General features: G+C 53.6%; 1 protein-coding gene across 3 annotated transcripts in view; it reads left to right on the forward strand.

The window, feature by feature from the left end:
- PDE4B (phosphodiesterase 4B) overlaps positions 1–17,537 on the forward strand; it is a 227,835-nt gene that overhangs the window by 144,711 nt on the left and 65,587 nt on the right. For all 3 annotated transcript variants that reach the window (XM_071564558.1, XM_071564559.1, XM_071564560.1), the window contains 3 exons: positions 11,296–11,490; positions 14,016–14,052; positions 14,140–14,210. In XM_071564558.1, the coding sequence (XP_071420659.1) occupies positions 11,296–11,490; positions 14,016–14,052; positions 14,140–14,210 (303 nt within the window). The remainder of the gene's footprint in view (positions 1–11,295; positions 11,491–14,015; positions 14,053–14,139; positions 14,211–17,537) is intronic.

Consider the following 17,537-nt stretch of genomic DNA (forward strand, 5'->3'; position numbering starts at 1 on the left):
TGATATTTTAGGTGCCAACAGTGCACTATCTGCTTTCACATCAGAGAAATCATTCCTTCCTGAGAGGTTTTCAGAAGCAGAGCACAGAGGAGCTGGTTGAGGTGCAGGAGCCTTTCCAAGGGCTTTGTGGCTCGGTGATCTCCTGGGGTAGGGCTTGAGCAGGGAGATAACCTGGCAGTGAGAAGACAGGGCCTGTTGCAAGCACAAACAGGCTGTAGAGGAGTCACAGGATGGTTGTGAAACTGTGTGTAAAGTGCCAAACTGGGTGTTTCAGCTGCACGTTGGGAGCCAGGGATGGAGCAGATTCCTGCGCCGTGTTGGGGACAATGGGAGGGCTGTGATGGTGCTGATCTGGGCTCCCAACAAGGAATGACCCATGTGGGCACACAACAGGGTTTGGAAACTTGTTTTGGATGGAGAAGCAAGCTGGAAGGATGGGAAAGGTTGAGGGGAAATACAAACAGATAATGGATGTCTCATGTAGTAGGTGACAGTGTTTCCCTCCTTCCTGAAGTGTCCTGTGCTCAGGAGCTGGCAATCCTGCAAGGACTGGTTTCCTGAGCTCCACCACACCTGGAAAATCTCTGCCCTTTTATCTGCTGCGTGGCCTCCTCATTTGGCATAAACTACACGAGATTTGCTGCAGGACTTTGGCTCTGCCTGGCTTTTTGGGCTGTGGTCACCCCTTTAGGAGGTTTTGTTCTTGCTGCCCACCAGCTCTGTCTTCTCCCTGTGTTGTGGAAGGTTTCCCTTCTGCTAAATCCAGTTTTCTGTCCTGAATTATTAAAGTTCATTGCAGAGCTTGTGATTTAATAGCAGAAAATATGAATTTGTGGTTTAACTTCCCCTCTTTTTTGCCCTTTTGTTATCAAACCCAAAGGGGAAGGGAGGGACTGTGAGCCAGCAGTGTCCCTGCCAGGCTGTGCAGGAGTCCCTTCTGGCTCACCATCCTTAGTAAAAATGGGAATTCATGGAAATGGGGCATGGAAATTCATGCATGGGGCACACCCAGAGATGGGAGGCTCTGTGTCACCTCAGAGTGAACCCGAGTTGAGCTGTGGGGTCATCAAAGCTCCAGGAACAGCAGTGGGGCCCGAGGCCAGGCCTGAGGGGTCCCCACTGGGGTGGTGCAATGTGCTTCTGACCCCAGCCCCTTGCTTGATTTGGGTTAGAGGGACCTTAAAGCCCAGTCCCACCCCCTGCCATGGGCAGGGACAGCTCCCACCAGCCCGGGTTGCTCCAAGCCCTGTCCAACCTGACTTTGGACACTGACAGGGATGGGGCAGCCACAGCTCCTCTGTGCAACCTGTGCCAGGGCCTGCCCACCCTCCCAGGGAACAATTCCTTCCCAATATCCCATCTAACCCTCCCCTCTGGCAGTGGAAAGCCATTCCCCTTGTCCTGTCCCTCCATCCCTTGTCCCGAGTCCCTCTCCAGCTCTCCTGGAGCCCCTTTAGGCTCTGGCAGAGGCTCTCAGGTCTCCCCAGAGCACTGTTGAGTGAATTACTCTGTTAATCCAACCAGGAATAACATGAAGTTGGTGTTTACCCCCAGCACTTCCACAGCAAAGCTGTTCAGTGCTCTGTCTGCTCTCGAGGTAAAAGATTGTCCTCTCATTTCCAATCTCAGTTTATTTGTGTCCAATTTTTACCCACTTCTTCCTATGCCAGCTTGAAGATCCCTCCTTCTCCTCTGGCCCTTGCCCAGCTCCCATGTGGGCAGGGCATCCCCCTCCCTGTGGGGAGCAGCAGGTCCTGCCCCTGCCTTTGGTCCCTGTGCCAGACCCCTCAGCCAGAGCAAACACAGCAATTTCTGCCAAAGGGCCACGTTTTTCCACCCTTGATACTTTTCCCTCAGACAGCACCAGTTGGCAGATGCTCCTGGTTTGGATGTGGCAACTTTTGCATTGAGCTTCTGCTGGGCCTGAAATGATCAATGAGAGCTATAAAAAAGATTGCCCTTGAAATCACATCAGTGTGCTCTGACATTTGCTATTGCAGCGTCCTTTCCTATGGATAGAAAAGATGGAGAGTGCAGACATTTGAGAGACGGGAAGCAAGTGAAATTTTGCTGAAATGTACCCAGCAGGATTAATTATTTCAGGGGAGCTGAGTCTCCAAAGGATTTAATGATCTCAGTACCATCACAGGATATTTCATTGTCTTTTTGCTGACAGGCCACACCACTCCCAATTATGGACATAAATCCCCAAACCAGGTCAAATATTGTTTTATGATTCAAGGGGAAAGGCTGGGGGGCATTTCTGGGCACAGCAGCTGCCCACACACCCACTGCTGGGTGCTGGGGATGGGCTGAGGGGCATTTGAAACATTAATGCAGAAAATCTGTAAACCTTCCAGCTCAAAGGCTGGATGTGCTGCCTGTTCAGCTCAGGTGACATGGAAAGCTCTGTGGTCTCTGTAACTTGTTGAAGTGGTTGTCACTTTACCCTGTCTGCAGCCTCTGTGACAGCAGCTGAGGATGGCTCTGTGAGGGGCACTGGGTGCCCGTGTGGTGCCAGGCAAAGCCGTGGTGGAGCAAAGCAATGCACCCTGAGCTTCCCAGCCTGCTTGAAAAGGCAACAGTGTCTCCTGGAGCTGTGCCAAGAGAGCCTCTCTTTAGGGACAGGATGAAGCAAAGCATGACTTGCTGACAGCCTCCTGATGCTCCAGCTCCACGGGAATGTTTTCCTACTTGCTGGAAGCAGAGGTCGTTTGCTGTGTGGGATCCTTGGGGGCTGTGCTGATGGTCTGACTCTGCCATCAGGGCACTGTGAGCTTTGGGAAGAGAGTTAAGTGCAGATTACACTTAAGAGGTATGTGAGATACTTGGAGATGCATCAATAAAAGGTGCACTATAGGACTGTAACTCCCCTTCTGTCACCACTAACACACTGGTGGGGAAAAGGTGAGGCTGGACCCCATGTCCCCACTTGCTCGGTGGAACTGCCCACCCCAGGATGGTTCTGGGCTGGGGGCAGAGCTTGTCCATGGGCAGAAGTGCTGTGGGGTGTCCTGGAGCCCACCAGAAGGCACCAGGCTCAGCTGGGTCCATGTCACACAGCCAGGACCCTACGGGCATCCTCCTCCACGGGAAGCAAGATCCATGTGCTGTGGATTGGAAAAGAGAGTCTGTGGAATGTCATAGGGCTCAGATGGAGGTGTAAAAGCTGAAGTGATGCTGAACAGAGCAGACCAGCTGGGCCAGACTGAGATAAACACTGGCCCATAACTGGAATGTAAACGTCTGCGTGTAAACTTGGATGCAAAGCTCTGTGTTTTGCAGAGCAGGTGATGCCAAAATCCAGCAAGTGTCTGGAGCACTGTGCTGTCCCTGTGCCACCTCTGCCACCTGTGCCACCGGCCACAAGCGTGTGACTGCTTGCCCAGCACCTTCCCAGCAGGGAAAACGTGGCATTGTCCCCTGGGCAAGACCCAGCCGGGTCCTGCAGTGCAGCAAAAGCACAGTCTGAGTACCAAAGGTTTGGTCCTGGTGAGCCGTCGGTGGGTGGAGGGTGCTGAGCAGGAACACCTGGAAGGTGAGGAGAAGAGCTGGGAAGAACTGCACAGGAAGGGTTATCATGGAATGGGCTGGGTTGGAAGGGACCTTAAATTTGTCTCCTTCCACCCCCTACCATGGGCAGGGTCACCTTCCCCTATCCCAGGTTGCTCCAAGCCCTGTCCAACCTGGCCTGGGACACTCCCAGGGATGGGACAGCCACTTCTTAGGGAAAGCTGTGCCAGTAATACCTTGTTAATACCTTGGCTGGGGCAGCAGTGGTAGGAAGGAAAGCAGCTACTCCATCAGTTGTTAGCTGGAATATTTTCAGAAGGAAAAAGCCCTTAGGAAGTGGCATTGCTGTCTGTGCTGGGAGGGATCATTCTCACACCCATCTGCGTTTCCAGGCTCTGGAAGTAAAAATAGAGAGGGGTGTCTGCTGTGTTTGACTGTGCCTTGCATTTTTCAGAGATTAATGGCAGTGAACCATAGGAAGAGGACAAAATAGTCCAGGATGTACATTTAAAAAAAATAACAACTGGCTTGTAGAATTCAGGAATTCTTCTCTGGGGGACTTAAACAACCCCATGATGTTAGCTTGTTCCAGGATAACGTCAAGCTACTTATCTGTAGTAAACATGAAAAGGATTAAATATTTTGGAACCCTGTGTTGCTACAAGAAAATCCCAACTCGTTTTTACCTCCCTCTGTACTTTTCCAACCATCTCCCCGAGGCTGTTCCGACATGGCACGAGGCTGCAGCTGGCACAGCACTGTGCTGGATGCTGTCCTTGACATTTGCTGCTGTGCAAACTGTGAGGCTCCCCGGGGTGCTGCTGATGAGTTGGGCTGGAGAGCTGGGAGGGCTCTGGCTCTGGATATTCCCTGTTTTCTTTGGGCTGTGCTGAAGAGGGACTGGACTTGCAAAGAGAGCAGCACCAGCTCTCAGGTTTGGGGCTCTGAGGGCTGGAATCAGGCAGACTGGGCTTCAGAGCAGTTTGTAAGAACAGGGCTGTGGCCATGGCAGGGGCTCTGGTCATTCTGTTTCTGTTCTACTCACTGAACAGCAGAGCTGCTGGAAAAAGTGAGTCATAGAATTACAGAATGGTTTGGTTTGGAAGGGACCTTAAAGGCCATCTCAGCCCACCTTCCACTAACCCAGGTTGCTTCAAGCCCCATCCAACCTGGCCTTGAACTTCTACATTCAGAGATTACAAAGTCAAGCAAACGTATATTTTTGCTTTTTGCTACGTGCAGAGGCTTAATTGCATGTTTAGCAGGAGATGACAGTTTATGCCACAAACACTGCAGAAGTGCTGCTGGGTTTCTGTGCCAGGCAGCTGTGACAGTGCTGGGGGGGCTGCACAGGCTGCTGCTCTGTGTTGGGAGGCTTGGGGGGTTCAGGCTCTGGAGATCACAGAATCCCAGGCTGGGTTGGGTTGGATGAGACCTTAAAAATAATTTCATTCCACTCTGCTGCCCTGGGCAGGGGCACCTTTCACTAGATCAGGCTGCTCCAAGCCCTGTCCAACCTGGCCTGGGACACTGCCAGGGATGGGGCAGCCACAGCTTCTCTGCCCAACCTGTGCCAGGGCCTGCCCACCCTCCCAGCCAGGAATTCCTTCTCAATATCCCACCTATCCCTGCCCTCTGGCAGTGGGAAGCCATTCCCTATGTCCTGTCCCTCCATCCCTTGTCCCGAGTCCCTCTCCAGCTCTCCTGGAGCCCCTTTAGGCACTGGCAGGGGCTCTCAGGTCTCCCCAGAGCACTGTTGAGTGAATTACTTCATCAGCAATAACATGAAGTTGGTGTTTACTCCCAGCACTCCCACACGAAAGCTGTTTAGTGCTCTGTCTGCTCTCGAGGTAAAAGATTTTCCTGACTTCCAACCTCAGTTTATTTGTGTCCATTTTTTACCCACTTGTTCCTATGCCAGCTTGAAGATCCCTCCTTCTCCTCTGGCCCTTGCCCAGCTCCCATGTGGGCAGGGCATCCCCCTCCCTGTGGGGAGCAGCAGGTTCTGCCCCTGCCTTTGGTGCATGTGCCAGATCCCTCAGCCAGAGCAAACACAGCAATTTCTGCCAAAGGGCCACGTTTTTCCATTCTCCCAGCCAGGAATTCCTCCCCAATACCCCACCTATCCCTGCCCTCTGGCAGTAGAAAACCATTCCCCCTTGTCCTCTCCCTCCATCCGTTGTCTCAAGTCCCTCTCCAGCTCTTCTGGAGCCCCTTCAGGCCCTGCCAGGGGCTCTCAGGTCTCCCTGGAGCCTTCTCTTTTCCAGGTGACCCCCCCAGCTCTCCCAGCCTGTCCCAGAGCAGAGGGATCCAGCCCTGGAGCATCTCCAGGGCCTCCTCTGGACTCTCTCCAGCAGCTCCACATCCTTCTTATGTTGGGGGCTCCAGAGCTGGAGGCAGCTCTGCAGGTGGGGCCTCACCTGGATAAAAAAGTTAGAAGCCACATGATGGATAAACCCAGCAGAGGGATTGGAAGACTTTTGAGAGGCTCCTGAGAGCAACAAGGTTTTCCCCCCAGCAGGAGAAGCTCAGGAGGGGAAGCAGTTTGCTGCCTCCTGGGGAGCTGTGCCCGTGCCAGGCTCCGGCGTGCCCAGGTGTGTCTGGCCCTGCTTCATTAAGTGCCAATGGTTTCAAGCACGGACCTTTCCATGTGGAAGATTGTTTAGAAAAAGCAGCAAGCTGTTCTAATGGGGAACAGGTGCCCAGCATTGCACAGCAGGGCCAGGCAGTGGTGCCTGCACGGGGCTGAGGTGTGAGGAACAGCACTGCTGAGAGCTAATGGTGTTAAGGATCCTGGTGGATGTCTTGGTGACCTCCAGGGCTCCAATGATTGTGAGTGGAGCTTTATAATTAGCAGAGTCTGCTCAAACCTCTGGAAATACTGCTTTTTGGAAATGTATTTGATAGTATCATAAAGGTGGTAAAGTAGTTAGAAGATTGGGAGTGATGTCCTCAGGAATGAGTCTGGGAAGGCAAAGCAGATGGTGAGCCCTCTTGGAGAGTCAGGCTGTCATCTGCAGAAGAAGTGTCAGTTCTAACATAAACAAGAAAACCACAAGCCTGCCTGGTCTGATGGACTGAAATGTGTCTGTGTTTCATACTACAGAGCAAACTGTGGGGCTGCACAGCTCTTGTGGAAACCATTTGACTTGCAATGACTATTCAAATGACTCTGAATTGCATCCAAATCACGGCACAATCCTATTTTTCATTCTTTTTGCCAAATTTTGCCACGTTGCAAGACTGCTGGTGGGCAATGCTACTCCAGGGACAGTGCATTCCTGATGCTGGTGAAGGGTCTGGAGGGGAACCCATGTGAGGAGCAGCTGAAGGCACTTGGCTTGTTCATCCTGGAGAGGAGGAGACTGAGGGGAGACCTCATCAGTAGCTGCAGCTTCCTCAGGAGGGGAAGTGGAGGGGCAGGCACTGATTTATTCTCTCTGCTGAGCAGTGACAGCACCCAGGGCATGGCTGGAGCTGTGCCAGGGCAGGGACAGCACCCACGGAATGGCTGGAGCTGTGCCAGGGCAGGGACAGCACCCACGGAATGGCTGGAGCTGTGCCAGGGCAGGGACAGCACCCAGGGAATGGCTGGAGCTGTGCCAGGGCAGGGACAGCACCCAGGGAATGGCTGGAGCTCTCTCAGGGCATCGTTAGGTTGGATCTCAGGAAAAGGCTCTTCCTCCAGAGGGTGGTGGGCACTGCCCAGGTTCCCCAGGGCAGTGGGCACAGCTCCGAGGCTGCCAGAGCTCCAGGAGGGTTTGGACAATGGGACAGGGACAGGGTGGGATTATTGGGATGTCTGTGCAGGGCCAGGAGTTGGACTGGATCATCTCAGTGGGTCCCCTCTAGCTCAGGATATTCCATGATTCTGTGATGTACCCATTACAGTAAAACTGCAGAATTTTACAGCTGGGGGTGTTTTGCATGCAGTGGTTTCTCCTGGCTCGCCCTGTGTGTTCACTGACCACTGTTCCTCACCGTGCCACAGGCACAGCCTCCCCCAGGTCCAAGGCCACTGTCCCCTGCCTGTCGCACCAGCCACAGCTCACTCCTGCCACCTGCTGACTCCTCCTTTCCTCTTCAATTCGTTAACATCCTGGTTCATTGAGGGATGCAGAGGGACAAAGGAGATGGAGCTGTACCTTTAACCCAGGTCACAGAGAGACAGAGTCCTTCTTATTCCTCTGGCTACAAAACTGTCCATGCCCTCCAAAGATACTGAAAATCCCCATGACTTAGGAGGGAATTTCTGTAGGAGTGACTCAGGATAGGCCCAGGCAAGCAGAGAGCTTGTTTTTATGCTACAAAAGGGAAAGTGAAGGGATTTTGAGTGTCTTTCACCTCTCTCAAGGCACAGGGGCCATGCTCCCCTCTTCCTAGAGTTAATTCTTTGCTGCAGAGGAGTTGTCTTTGCAATGATCCCTCCTCAGCCTTGCCCCCTGTGTCCCTCCCTTCACCTCTTAGACACTTTTGAAACCTTTAAAGTGTGAGCTGTTTCTCCCACACCAGTTGCAGATGCCCACCAGTGAGCTGGAGGTATCAAACAGCCAGGACAAGCTCTGCTTGGCTCAATTCTCAAATTTCCTTCATCATTTGTGTCAGTAAAATGAATGTTCCCAACTGATGGTTTTGCAATAATCAGAGTTAATTTTCTGAATAGGTACAGAATAATTATCAGCTGGCTGCTGTTTGTAGATGCCATAGTTACAGGCCGAGTTTCTTCTTTGGAGTACTTGGTGGGTACAAATTAAGTGTACTCAAGCTGCCATTGGTAAAAGGGCAGCTAATAAAGAGTAAAAGCAAAGAACATTAATTGAGCCATTACCAGTTTCAAGATGCACTTAAGCAGCTGGGTAAGTAAATACTTCAGTGAGGGGTGGTGGAGGTAGGAATCCCTTCAGTGTGCACTGTGTTACTCTGGTGTTCTGCCTCTGGATTTCTAAAGGATCTAAAAATCTTTGCATGGGTACTTATGCATTTTTTAATTGCATTAATTGAATGCATGTTCTCATGCATTTTTTAATTCTGGAGGAAACATACAGGGGACCAAATAGCACGAGACCAAAGTAGTCAGTACCCGTCTGTAGCCACAGGGAGCAGAGTAACTCCCAGCAGAGCTGCTCTGCAGCCCAGGAAGGAGTTTCTGGGGACATGAGCAATGAGCATCCACCCCCTCCCAAGCACACACACAACTGTGAATAAATACTTCTGTTATACACATAACTGCTTAAGCAAAGTGTGAGATCCCTCACACATCATCACTGAGGTTTGATGAATTGTTTGGTAACTCATGCATAGTTATTTTTTAATACTAATGATTTTTTTTAATGTAATGCTTTATCTACTCCTGCAGCAGCTAAAGCAGAGCTGAAGAGCAAAGGGAGAGCTGAGGTCTTCCCTACCCCTGGGCTCAAGGGATCTGCTGGATTAAAGCACTGGGGGAGGCAGCAGCAGGGAGGGATGGAGAAATCCATGGCAGGGCCCACAGCTCGGTGTCACAGCCAGGGCCCAGTGGGAGCAATAAACTGGGAGAACAGCAGGAATGGGAGTGGCATGTGCCATTGAGAAGAGAGAACTGAGCTCTCACTGAAAGTGAGGTGTAGCCTCAAAGTTCCAGAGGCAAGAAAATTCAGCCATATTTCACTTGGCTGTGCTGGGACACAGTCACACCTCTGGTATTTATATCAGGTCCAAATGCCCAAGCAAAGGAGGCCAACCTGTTTATTTTCAGGGTTTACAAGGAGTGTCACTTGTAAAATGTCCAGGGTGATTTCAGCCACAGGTTGCAGCAGCCAAGTTATGAAACCTTAAGAAGGTGGGTGTATAATGGAAACAGTGAAAGAAGGTTTGGGGCTTTTTCTTTTTTAATTTTTAAGCCCACTTATTTAAAATTCACTGAAATAATACCTTGAATGGCTAAAACATGAGCTATGGCTGGGAAGAGACTTGGGCATCCAGCTCACACAACTGCCAAGTCCTCTTCAATCTTGCAGGATTTCAGAAGTTTTCTTCCAGAGTGGATGGGGAAAGGGCTGGGCTGGCGGGGGGTGTCACGTTGTAGCATCTTTAGTGCCTGTTGGGCTTGTAAGGCTTGGAGTGAGATTTGACAGATGGAACCCCCTGACTTGTGGAAACATCTGTGAGGGTGGAGTGAGAGAGCTGCAGAGTTTGGTAGTGGAGTTTGGAATAATGGAATCCTGGAAGGGTTTGGTTGGAGGGGACCTTAAAGCCCATCCAGTGCCACCCCCTGCCATGGGCAGGGACACCTTCCATCAGCCCAGGTTGCTCCAAGTCCCATCCAACCTGGCCTTGGACACTCCCAGGCATGGGGCAGCCACAACTTCTCTGTGCCAGGGCCTGCCCACCCTCATGGTGTAGAATTTCTCCCTGATCTCTAACCCAACCTGCCCTCTTCAGCTGCTGCATGTTCATGCTGAGAGCTACAGGAGCTGTGCTGAGCCGAGAGAAGTTCAGGCTGAAGGAAGCCTGAGCTGATGCAGTCAGGAAAGAACCCTCTGGGGTAAATGTTTTATTGTCACACAAGGTCCTGCTTGATACAATAGAAACATGCCAGTGAGGAACTGCAGTAAAAGCAGCCCTACATCTCCTGTACTTGAGCACAAGTCCTATAAGGAAAGGCTGAGGGAGCTGGGGGTGTTCAGCCTGGAGAAGAGGAGGCTCAGAGGAGACCTCAGCACTCCACAACTCCCTGAAGGGATGTTGGACCTGGGGTTGGGGTTGGTCTCTTCTCCCAGACAACCTACAGTAGGACAAGAGGGCACAGCTCAAGCTCTGCCAGGGGAGGTTTGGGTTGGATATCAGGAAGAAATTCTTTGCAGAGAGAGTTCTCAGGCATTGGAATGGGCTGCCCAGAGAGGGGGTGGATTCTCCATCCCTGGAGGTGTTTAAGATGAGACTGGATGTGACACTGAGTGAGAATCCACCACGTCTTGATCCAACCCCACTGGGATTGCACTGATTAATTATTGTTCCTCACCACAATGTCCCACTCTTCCTATGAGAGCACAAGCCCTGTGGGGAGAGGCTGAGGGAGCTGGGGCTGTTCAGCCTGGAGAAGAGGAGGCTCAGAGGAGACCTCAGCACTCTCCACAACTCCCTGAAGGGATGTTGGACCCAGGGGGGGTTGGTCTCTTCTCCCAGACAACCAACAGTAGGGCAAGAGGGCACAGCTCAAGCTCTGCCAGGGGAGGTTTAGGTTGGATATCAGGAAGAAATTCTTTGCAGAGAGAGTGCTCAGGCATTGGAATGGCTGCCCAGAGAGGGGGTGGATTCTCCATCCCTGGAGGTGTTTAAGATGACACTGGATGTGACACTGAGTGAGAATCCACCACGTCTTGATCCAACCCTACTGTGAGAATTCACCATGTCTTGATCCAACCCTACTGTGAGAATTCACCATGTCTTGATCCAGCCCTACTGTGAGAATCCACCATGTCTTGATCCAACCCTACTGTGAGAATTCACCATGTCTTGATCCAACCCTACTGTGAGAATTCACCATGTCTTGATCCAACCCTACTGGGATCACCAGCCCAGGGCACTCTGTGCCCTGGGCTGGTGATCCCAGTGGGGTTGGATCAAGGGTTGTACTTGATGATCTCAGAGGTCTTTTCCAACCCAACTGATTCTACGATTTTACAATTCTATGATTTTATGATTCTGTGATTCTATACTGAGCCAATGCCACGGTGTGAGCGATGTGACCGTGACACGTGCCCTGCAGCACCGTGTGACACGCAGTGTGTGCTTTGTTCCCAGCTTCGATGTGGAAAATGGCCCTTCCCCAGGCCGCAGCCCGCTGGACCCACAGGCCAGCTCCTCCTCGGGCCTCGTGCTCCACACGACGTTCCCGGGTCACAGCCAGCGCCGCGAGTCCTTCCTCTACAGATCCGACAGCGACTACGACTTATCACCAAAGACCATGTCCAGGAACTCCTCTCTCCCAAGTGAACAGTAAGCAGAAATTCGGCTCAGCTCGTGTTGTGCAGTCACTGAGAGCTTTATGTGGTTGCTTTAATCCTCAGAGCTCTGTTAAGAGGAGCTTATGGGTGGTACACTCACATTTCATAGCCAGAGCACCCCAGATGAGTGGTTTTACAGTCTGCCAAGGCAGATCCAACATCTTCCCCCATCCCACCCTTAAAACGTGCCCATTTTCTCCATGATTTAGCAGAATAGCTTTCAAATCCATATCCTGAAATAATAAAGAAGTTGCACTGTAAAGTAAACAATTTTCAACGAAGAGAAAGGACTTCACACAACAAGCTTATGAAGTTTATAGTGAAGAGCCTTTTTATACAGGGTTACAACTGCAGTTTATTGGCTAAAAAGAGTTACCATTGGTTAGAACCCATATCTCACAAGTCCCATGTTTATATTATTTTATCCTGGCTGTTTTCATGCACCTGCAGAGTTCTGTGAGAACCTACTGTGTGAATCCTTGGGGAGTAACCTCCTCGCTATCAGCCAGCAGCAGCTGAGCTCCTTGTTGCTCCTTAGCTGATAGCTCAGTCTCACAGGGCCTGTGCAGGCTGGCCTCAGTCCCACAGGATCTTACAGAGATCTGAATTGCTCACTTGTGATTTTACTGTACCAACAGTACTGTACTTATATTTACAGCATTCTCTTCCCCATCCTGTTTAGTGTCATGAGCTGCTCGCTAGAACCGAGTGGAAAATGAGCCAAGACAGATGGCTGAGCTTGGGAGGATCAATACACACAGAGCCTGGAGCTTAAATGCTCCCCTGGATTTGCAGCCCTTTATTTTGAAAGGCCCAGTTTAAAGTTTTAAAGTGACCATTAAGCTATAAAAAAAGTGCTCATAAAAAAGTTGATCTGTTGCAACTGAGTTTTGTCACGAAATGGAAATCTAAATATTAGCAAGATCCATGAGTATTCTCCTGGAAGAGACTATCCCTACTCTAAGTTAACATGTAGTAAATATTTACCAAAGTAACCACTCCAGATTATGCAAATACCATGTTTGGTGTAAACGGTGGATTTTACCAACTGCCCCCTGTTCCCAGCACTGTGCTGGGGTGGGGGAATCCCATCCTTTCTCCCAAACTCACTGCTCCCTTTAGTCGAGGCTCCAGCAGCACTTGGAGGAACCAGCACCCCCACACCAACTTGATTTTGAGGTCAGTGTTGAGGCAATGTTAATTAAAGTGTATAATTAGCAGCACTGATGGCTGAGCTGGGGCAGGAGATGAGCTCTGTGGCAGCACAGGCAGGCACAGGACCCTCTGGAGGGATCGGGCACTGGTGCAGGTGTCTCCAGAGGTGCCCATGACAGCCTGTCCTGCCCCTGCTCAGCACATCCTGGGGTTGTTTATGGGGTTAATAATCGATTACAACATTGCTCCAGCGAGACCTGAGAGCCACTTCCAGTGCCTAAGGGAGCTCCAATGGAGCTGGAGAGGAACTTGGGACAAGGAGTGCCAGGACAAGAGGGAATGACTTTCCACTGCCAGAGGGCAGGGCTAGGTGGGATATTGGGAAGGAATTGCTGGCTGGGAGGGTGGGCAGGCCCTGGCACAGGTACCCAGAGAAGCTGTGGCTGCCCCATCCCTGGGAGTGTCCAAGGCCAGGTTGGACAGGGCTTGGAGCACCCTGGGCTGGTGGGAGGTGTCCCTGCCCAGGGCAGGGGTGGCACTGGGTGGGCTCTGAGATCCCAACCCAGACCATCTCGGGGTTCCATGTGCTGGTTCAGATGGATAATGGGAAGGAATTCCTGGCTGGGAGGGTGGGCAGGCCCTGGCACAGGTGCCCAGAGAAGCTGTGGCTGCCCCAGCCCTGGGAGTGTCCCAGGCCAGGCTGGACAGGGCTTGGAGCAGCCTGGGCTGGTGGGAGGTGTCCCTGCCCATGGCAGGGTTGGCACTGGATGGGCTTTAAGGTCCCTCCCAACCCAACCCAACCCATTCCATGATTTGATTATTCTATACCCTGCCCTCTCTCAGTTAGGTACATCACACTGGAGTTTCCATACAAGCACAAGTACTATATATAATATCACACCAACAAAAAATCCCTCTTATTGATGGCGACGGCGTATTTTGCTCGGAACTCCTGCTCAAATCTTCCATGATGAAAACAGCCAGACAAAACCCAGCACTGAATAACATCACAGACTGCAGCAGAGATCAACAAAAGCCAGGAAATTCAAAGGTGACCTTTCCCTGCACCATTATGGGTTTTTTTCCACCGCGGTGCGAGCTGAGAGCCCTCACTTTTGAATTTCCTGGCTTTTATTGCCTGGCGTTCCCAATCCCAACGCTCGCTCCAGACGGGTTGTTTTGGATGTACACCGTGCCCTTTCCATTCGGAGCAGGGTTTTATGTGGTGTTAAACACACGCCGGCTGTGTCTGTGGCGTGAGGAAAACCCCCTCAGGAAAACGCTCCTTCCCCCAGCTGGATTTCTCTCTGCTTCAGAGTGAATTCAGACAGACATTTATACAATTTCTCCGTTTTTTATTAGGCACGGCGACGACCTGATCGTCACACCTTTCGCCCAGGTGAGTTGGCGGCGTATTGGCCTCAGAAAAATGTTTTTTAGAGCTCTGAGGCGGAGAAGGTGACGGCTGCGGTTTTGTCTCCCTCAGGTGCTGGCCAGCCTAAGAAGCGTGAGGAACAACTTCACGCTCCTCACCAACTTACACGGCACCTCCAACAAGTAAGCCTGGCTTTTTAATTCCCTTTTTAAGTGCCCTCTTTAAATTTGCAGGGAGAAGGAGCCGGTGGGGCCTGAGGGCGCTCCATGGTGGGTGTGCGTGTGTGGGACACCAGGGGGCGCCATCGCCTCTCCCCTCATGGTGCCCGACCCCTCAGCCCCTCATGGTGCCTGTCCTGTCATGGTGCCCGACCCCTCAGCCCCTCATGGTGCCTGTCCCGTCATGGTGCCCGACCCTTCAGCCTCTCATGGTGCCTGTCCCGTCATGGTGCCCGACCCCTCAGCCCCTCATGGTGCCTGTCCCGTCATGGTGCCCGACCCTTCAGCCTCTCATGGTGCCTGACCCCTCAGCCCCTCATGGTGCCTGTCCCGTCATGGTGCCCGACCCTTCAGCCTCTCATGGTGCCCGACCCCTCAGCCCCTCATGGTGCCCGACCCTTCAGACCCTCATGGCGCCTGTCCCATCATGGTGCCCATCCCCTCATGGTGCCCGACCCTTCAGCCCTTCATGGCGCCCATCCCATCATGCTGCCTGTCCCCTCAGCGCCTCATGGCACCCGTCCCCTCAACTCCTCATGGTGCCTGTCCCGTCATGGTGCCCGACCCTTCAGCCCCTCATGGTGCCTGTCCTGTCATGGTGCCCGACCCCTCAGCCCCTCATGGTGCCCGACCCTTCAGCCCTTCATGGCGCCCATCCCATCATGCTGCCTGTCCCCTCAGCGCCTCATGGCACCCGTCCCCTCAACTCCTCATGGTGCCTGTCCCGTCATGGTGCCCGACCCTTCAGCCCCTCATGGTGCCTGTCCTGTCATGGTGCCCGACCCCTCAGCCCCTCATGGTGCCCGACCCTTCAGCCCTTCATGGCGCCCATCCCATCATGCTGCCTGTCCCCTCAGCCCCTCATGGCACCCTTCCTGTCAACTCCTCATGGCGCCTGTCCCATCATGGTGCCTGACCCTTCAGCCCCTCATGGTGCCTGTCCCCTCATGGTGCCTGTCCCCTCATGGCCTCCATCCCCTCAGCCTCTCATGGCCTCCATCCCCTCAACCCCTCATGGCACCCAACCCCTCAGCCTTTCATGGCACCCATCTCCTCATGGCCTTCCCTCAGCCCTTCAGCCCCTCATGGCACCTGTCCCCTCATGGTGCTTGTCCCCTCAGCCCCTCATGGTGCACATCCCCTCATGGCTTCTGTCCCCTCATGGCCTCCGTCCCCTCAGCCCCTCATGTCATCACGGAGCGATGTGTTTCAGCTTTGTGCTCTCTGTCCAATGTGCACCTCCAATCTTGGGCTCAGTTGTATGTCCCGTCATCACAAAAAAAAAAAAAAAAAAAGACATTGAGGTGCTGGAGTGTGTCCAGGTCAGGGAACAAAGCTGGGAAAGGGACTGGAGCAGCAGGAGGGGCTGAGGGAGCTGGGAAGGGGCTGAGGGAGCTGGAAAGGGGCTGGAGCAGCAGGAGGGGCTGAGGGAGCTGGGAAGGGGCTGGAGCAGCAGGAGGGGCTGAGGGAGCTGGGAATGGACTGGAGCAGCAGGAGGGGCTGAGGGAGCTGGGAATGGACTGGAGCAGCAGGAGGGGCTGAGGGAGCTGGGAAGGGGCTGAGGGAGCTGGAAAGGGGCTGGAGCAGCAGGAGGGGCTGAGGGAGCTGGGAAGGGGCTGGAGCAGCAGGAGGGGCTGAGGGAGCTGGGAATGGACTGGAGCAGCAGGAGGGGCTGAGGGAGCTGGGAATGGACTGGAGCAGCAGGAGGGGCTGAGGGAGCTGGGAAGGGGCTGGAGCAGCAGGAGGGGCTGAGGGAGCTGGGAAGGGGCTGGAGCAGCAGGAGGGGCTGAGGGAGCTGGGAATGGACTGGAGCAGCAGGAGGGGCTGAGGGAGCTGGGAAGGGGCTGGAGCAGCAGGAGGGGCTGAGGGAGCTGGGAAGGGGCTGAGGGAGCTGGGAAGGGGCTGGAGCAGCAGGAGGGGCTGAGGGAGCTGGGAATGGACTGGAGCAGCAGGAGGGACTGAGGGAGCTGGGAATGGACTGGAGCAGCAGGAGGGGCTGAGGGAGCTGGGAAGGGGCTGGAGCAGCAGGAGGGGCTGAGAGAACTGGGAAGGGACTGGAGCAGCAAGAGGGGCTGAGGGAGCTGGGAAGGGGCTGGAGCAGCAGGAGGGGCTGAGGGAGCTGGGAATGGACTGGAGCAGCAGGAGGGGCTGAGGGAGCTGGGAAGGGGCTGGAGCAGCAGGAGGGGCTGAGGGAGCTGGGAAGGGGCTGAGGGAGCTGGGAAGGGGCTGGAGCAGCAGGAGGGGCTGAGGGAGCTGGGAAGGAGCTGAGGGAGCTGGAAAGGGGCTGGAGCAGCAGGAGGGGCTGAGGGAGCTGGGGGGGGCTCAGCCTGGAGAAAAGGAGGCTCAGGGGAACCTTCTGGCTCTGCAATCCCTGCCAGGAGGGGGAGCCGGGGGTGTATCGGGTTGTGCCCCAGGGCACAGGGACAGGAGCAGAGGGAACAGCCTCAGGCTGGGCCAGGGCACGTTTATTTGAATATCAGGATGAATTTCTTCACATAAATGGTTGTCCATCCCTGGCACAGCTGCCCAGGGCAGGGGTGGAGCCCCTGACCTTGGGGGATTTATGGATGTGTCACCTGGGGATGTGGATTAATGGTGGCCTTGGCAGTGCTGGGTTGGACTCAGTGATCTTGGAGGTCTCTTCCAACCTGAACAATTCCATGTTCTGCCTCATTGCACCACCTGGGCTGTTGTTGGCATTCCTTGGGTGCCCAGCTGGGAGCAGAGGCACCATCGCTGTCCACTCAAGCCGTGGTTCTGCCCAGCATTTCCATCAGTTTTACAGTGAGAGTCACTCATGGCCACAGGGTGGATGCCCAGGATGGACTCCCCAGGCATGATGCTCTGGGGACTCCCAGGATTTCCTGGCAGGACAGGCAGCAGTGTCCTGCACTCTGCTCCGCGGGGCTGCCCCAAGTGCTGTCCTGTGCCATCTGCAGCCAGGGATCCCACAGCACTTCCCTGGGCACAGACTGCTCTGAGTGGGGCAGCTGATGCACTCAGGAGGAGCATGTTGGGTTTTACAGCTGCTGAACAGGAGAAGCCAAACAAACCCTTTTTCACCTCTGCCCAGAGCCACCGTTTCCCCCTGGCTGTTTCTCCTGAGCCACTCACTGTCATCTGCTGGCCTGCTTTGCCCCAGGAGAGGCATCATTCATTCCTGGCAATGCAACTGGCACACCCACCCATTCCACTGACCCCCCATCCCATGGATCCCACCCATCCCACCCATCCCACTCATCCCACCCATCCCACTGATCCCCCCTTCCCACTGATTCCTCCATTCCACTG

The sequence above is a fragment of the Pithys albifrons genome, chromosome 10 (assembly GCF_047495875.1).
Source record: "Pithys albifrons albifrons isolate INPA30051 chromosome 10, PitAlb_v1, whole genome shotgun sequence".
In the NCBI taxonomy this organism is placed as follows: Eukaryota; Metazoa; Chordata; class Aves; order Passeriformes; family Thamnophilidae; genus Pithys; species Pithys albifrons.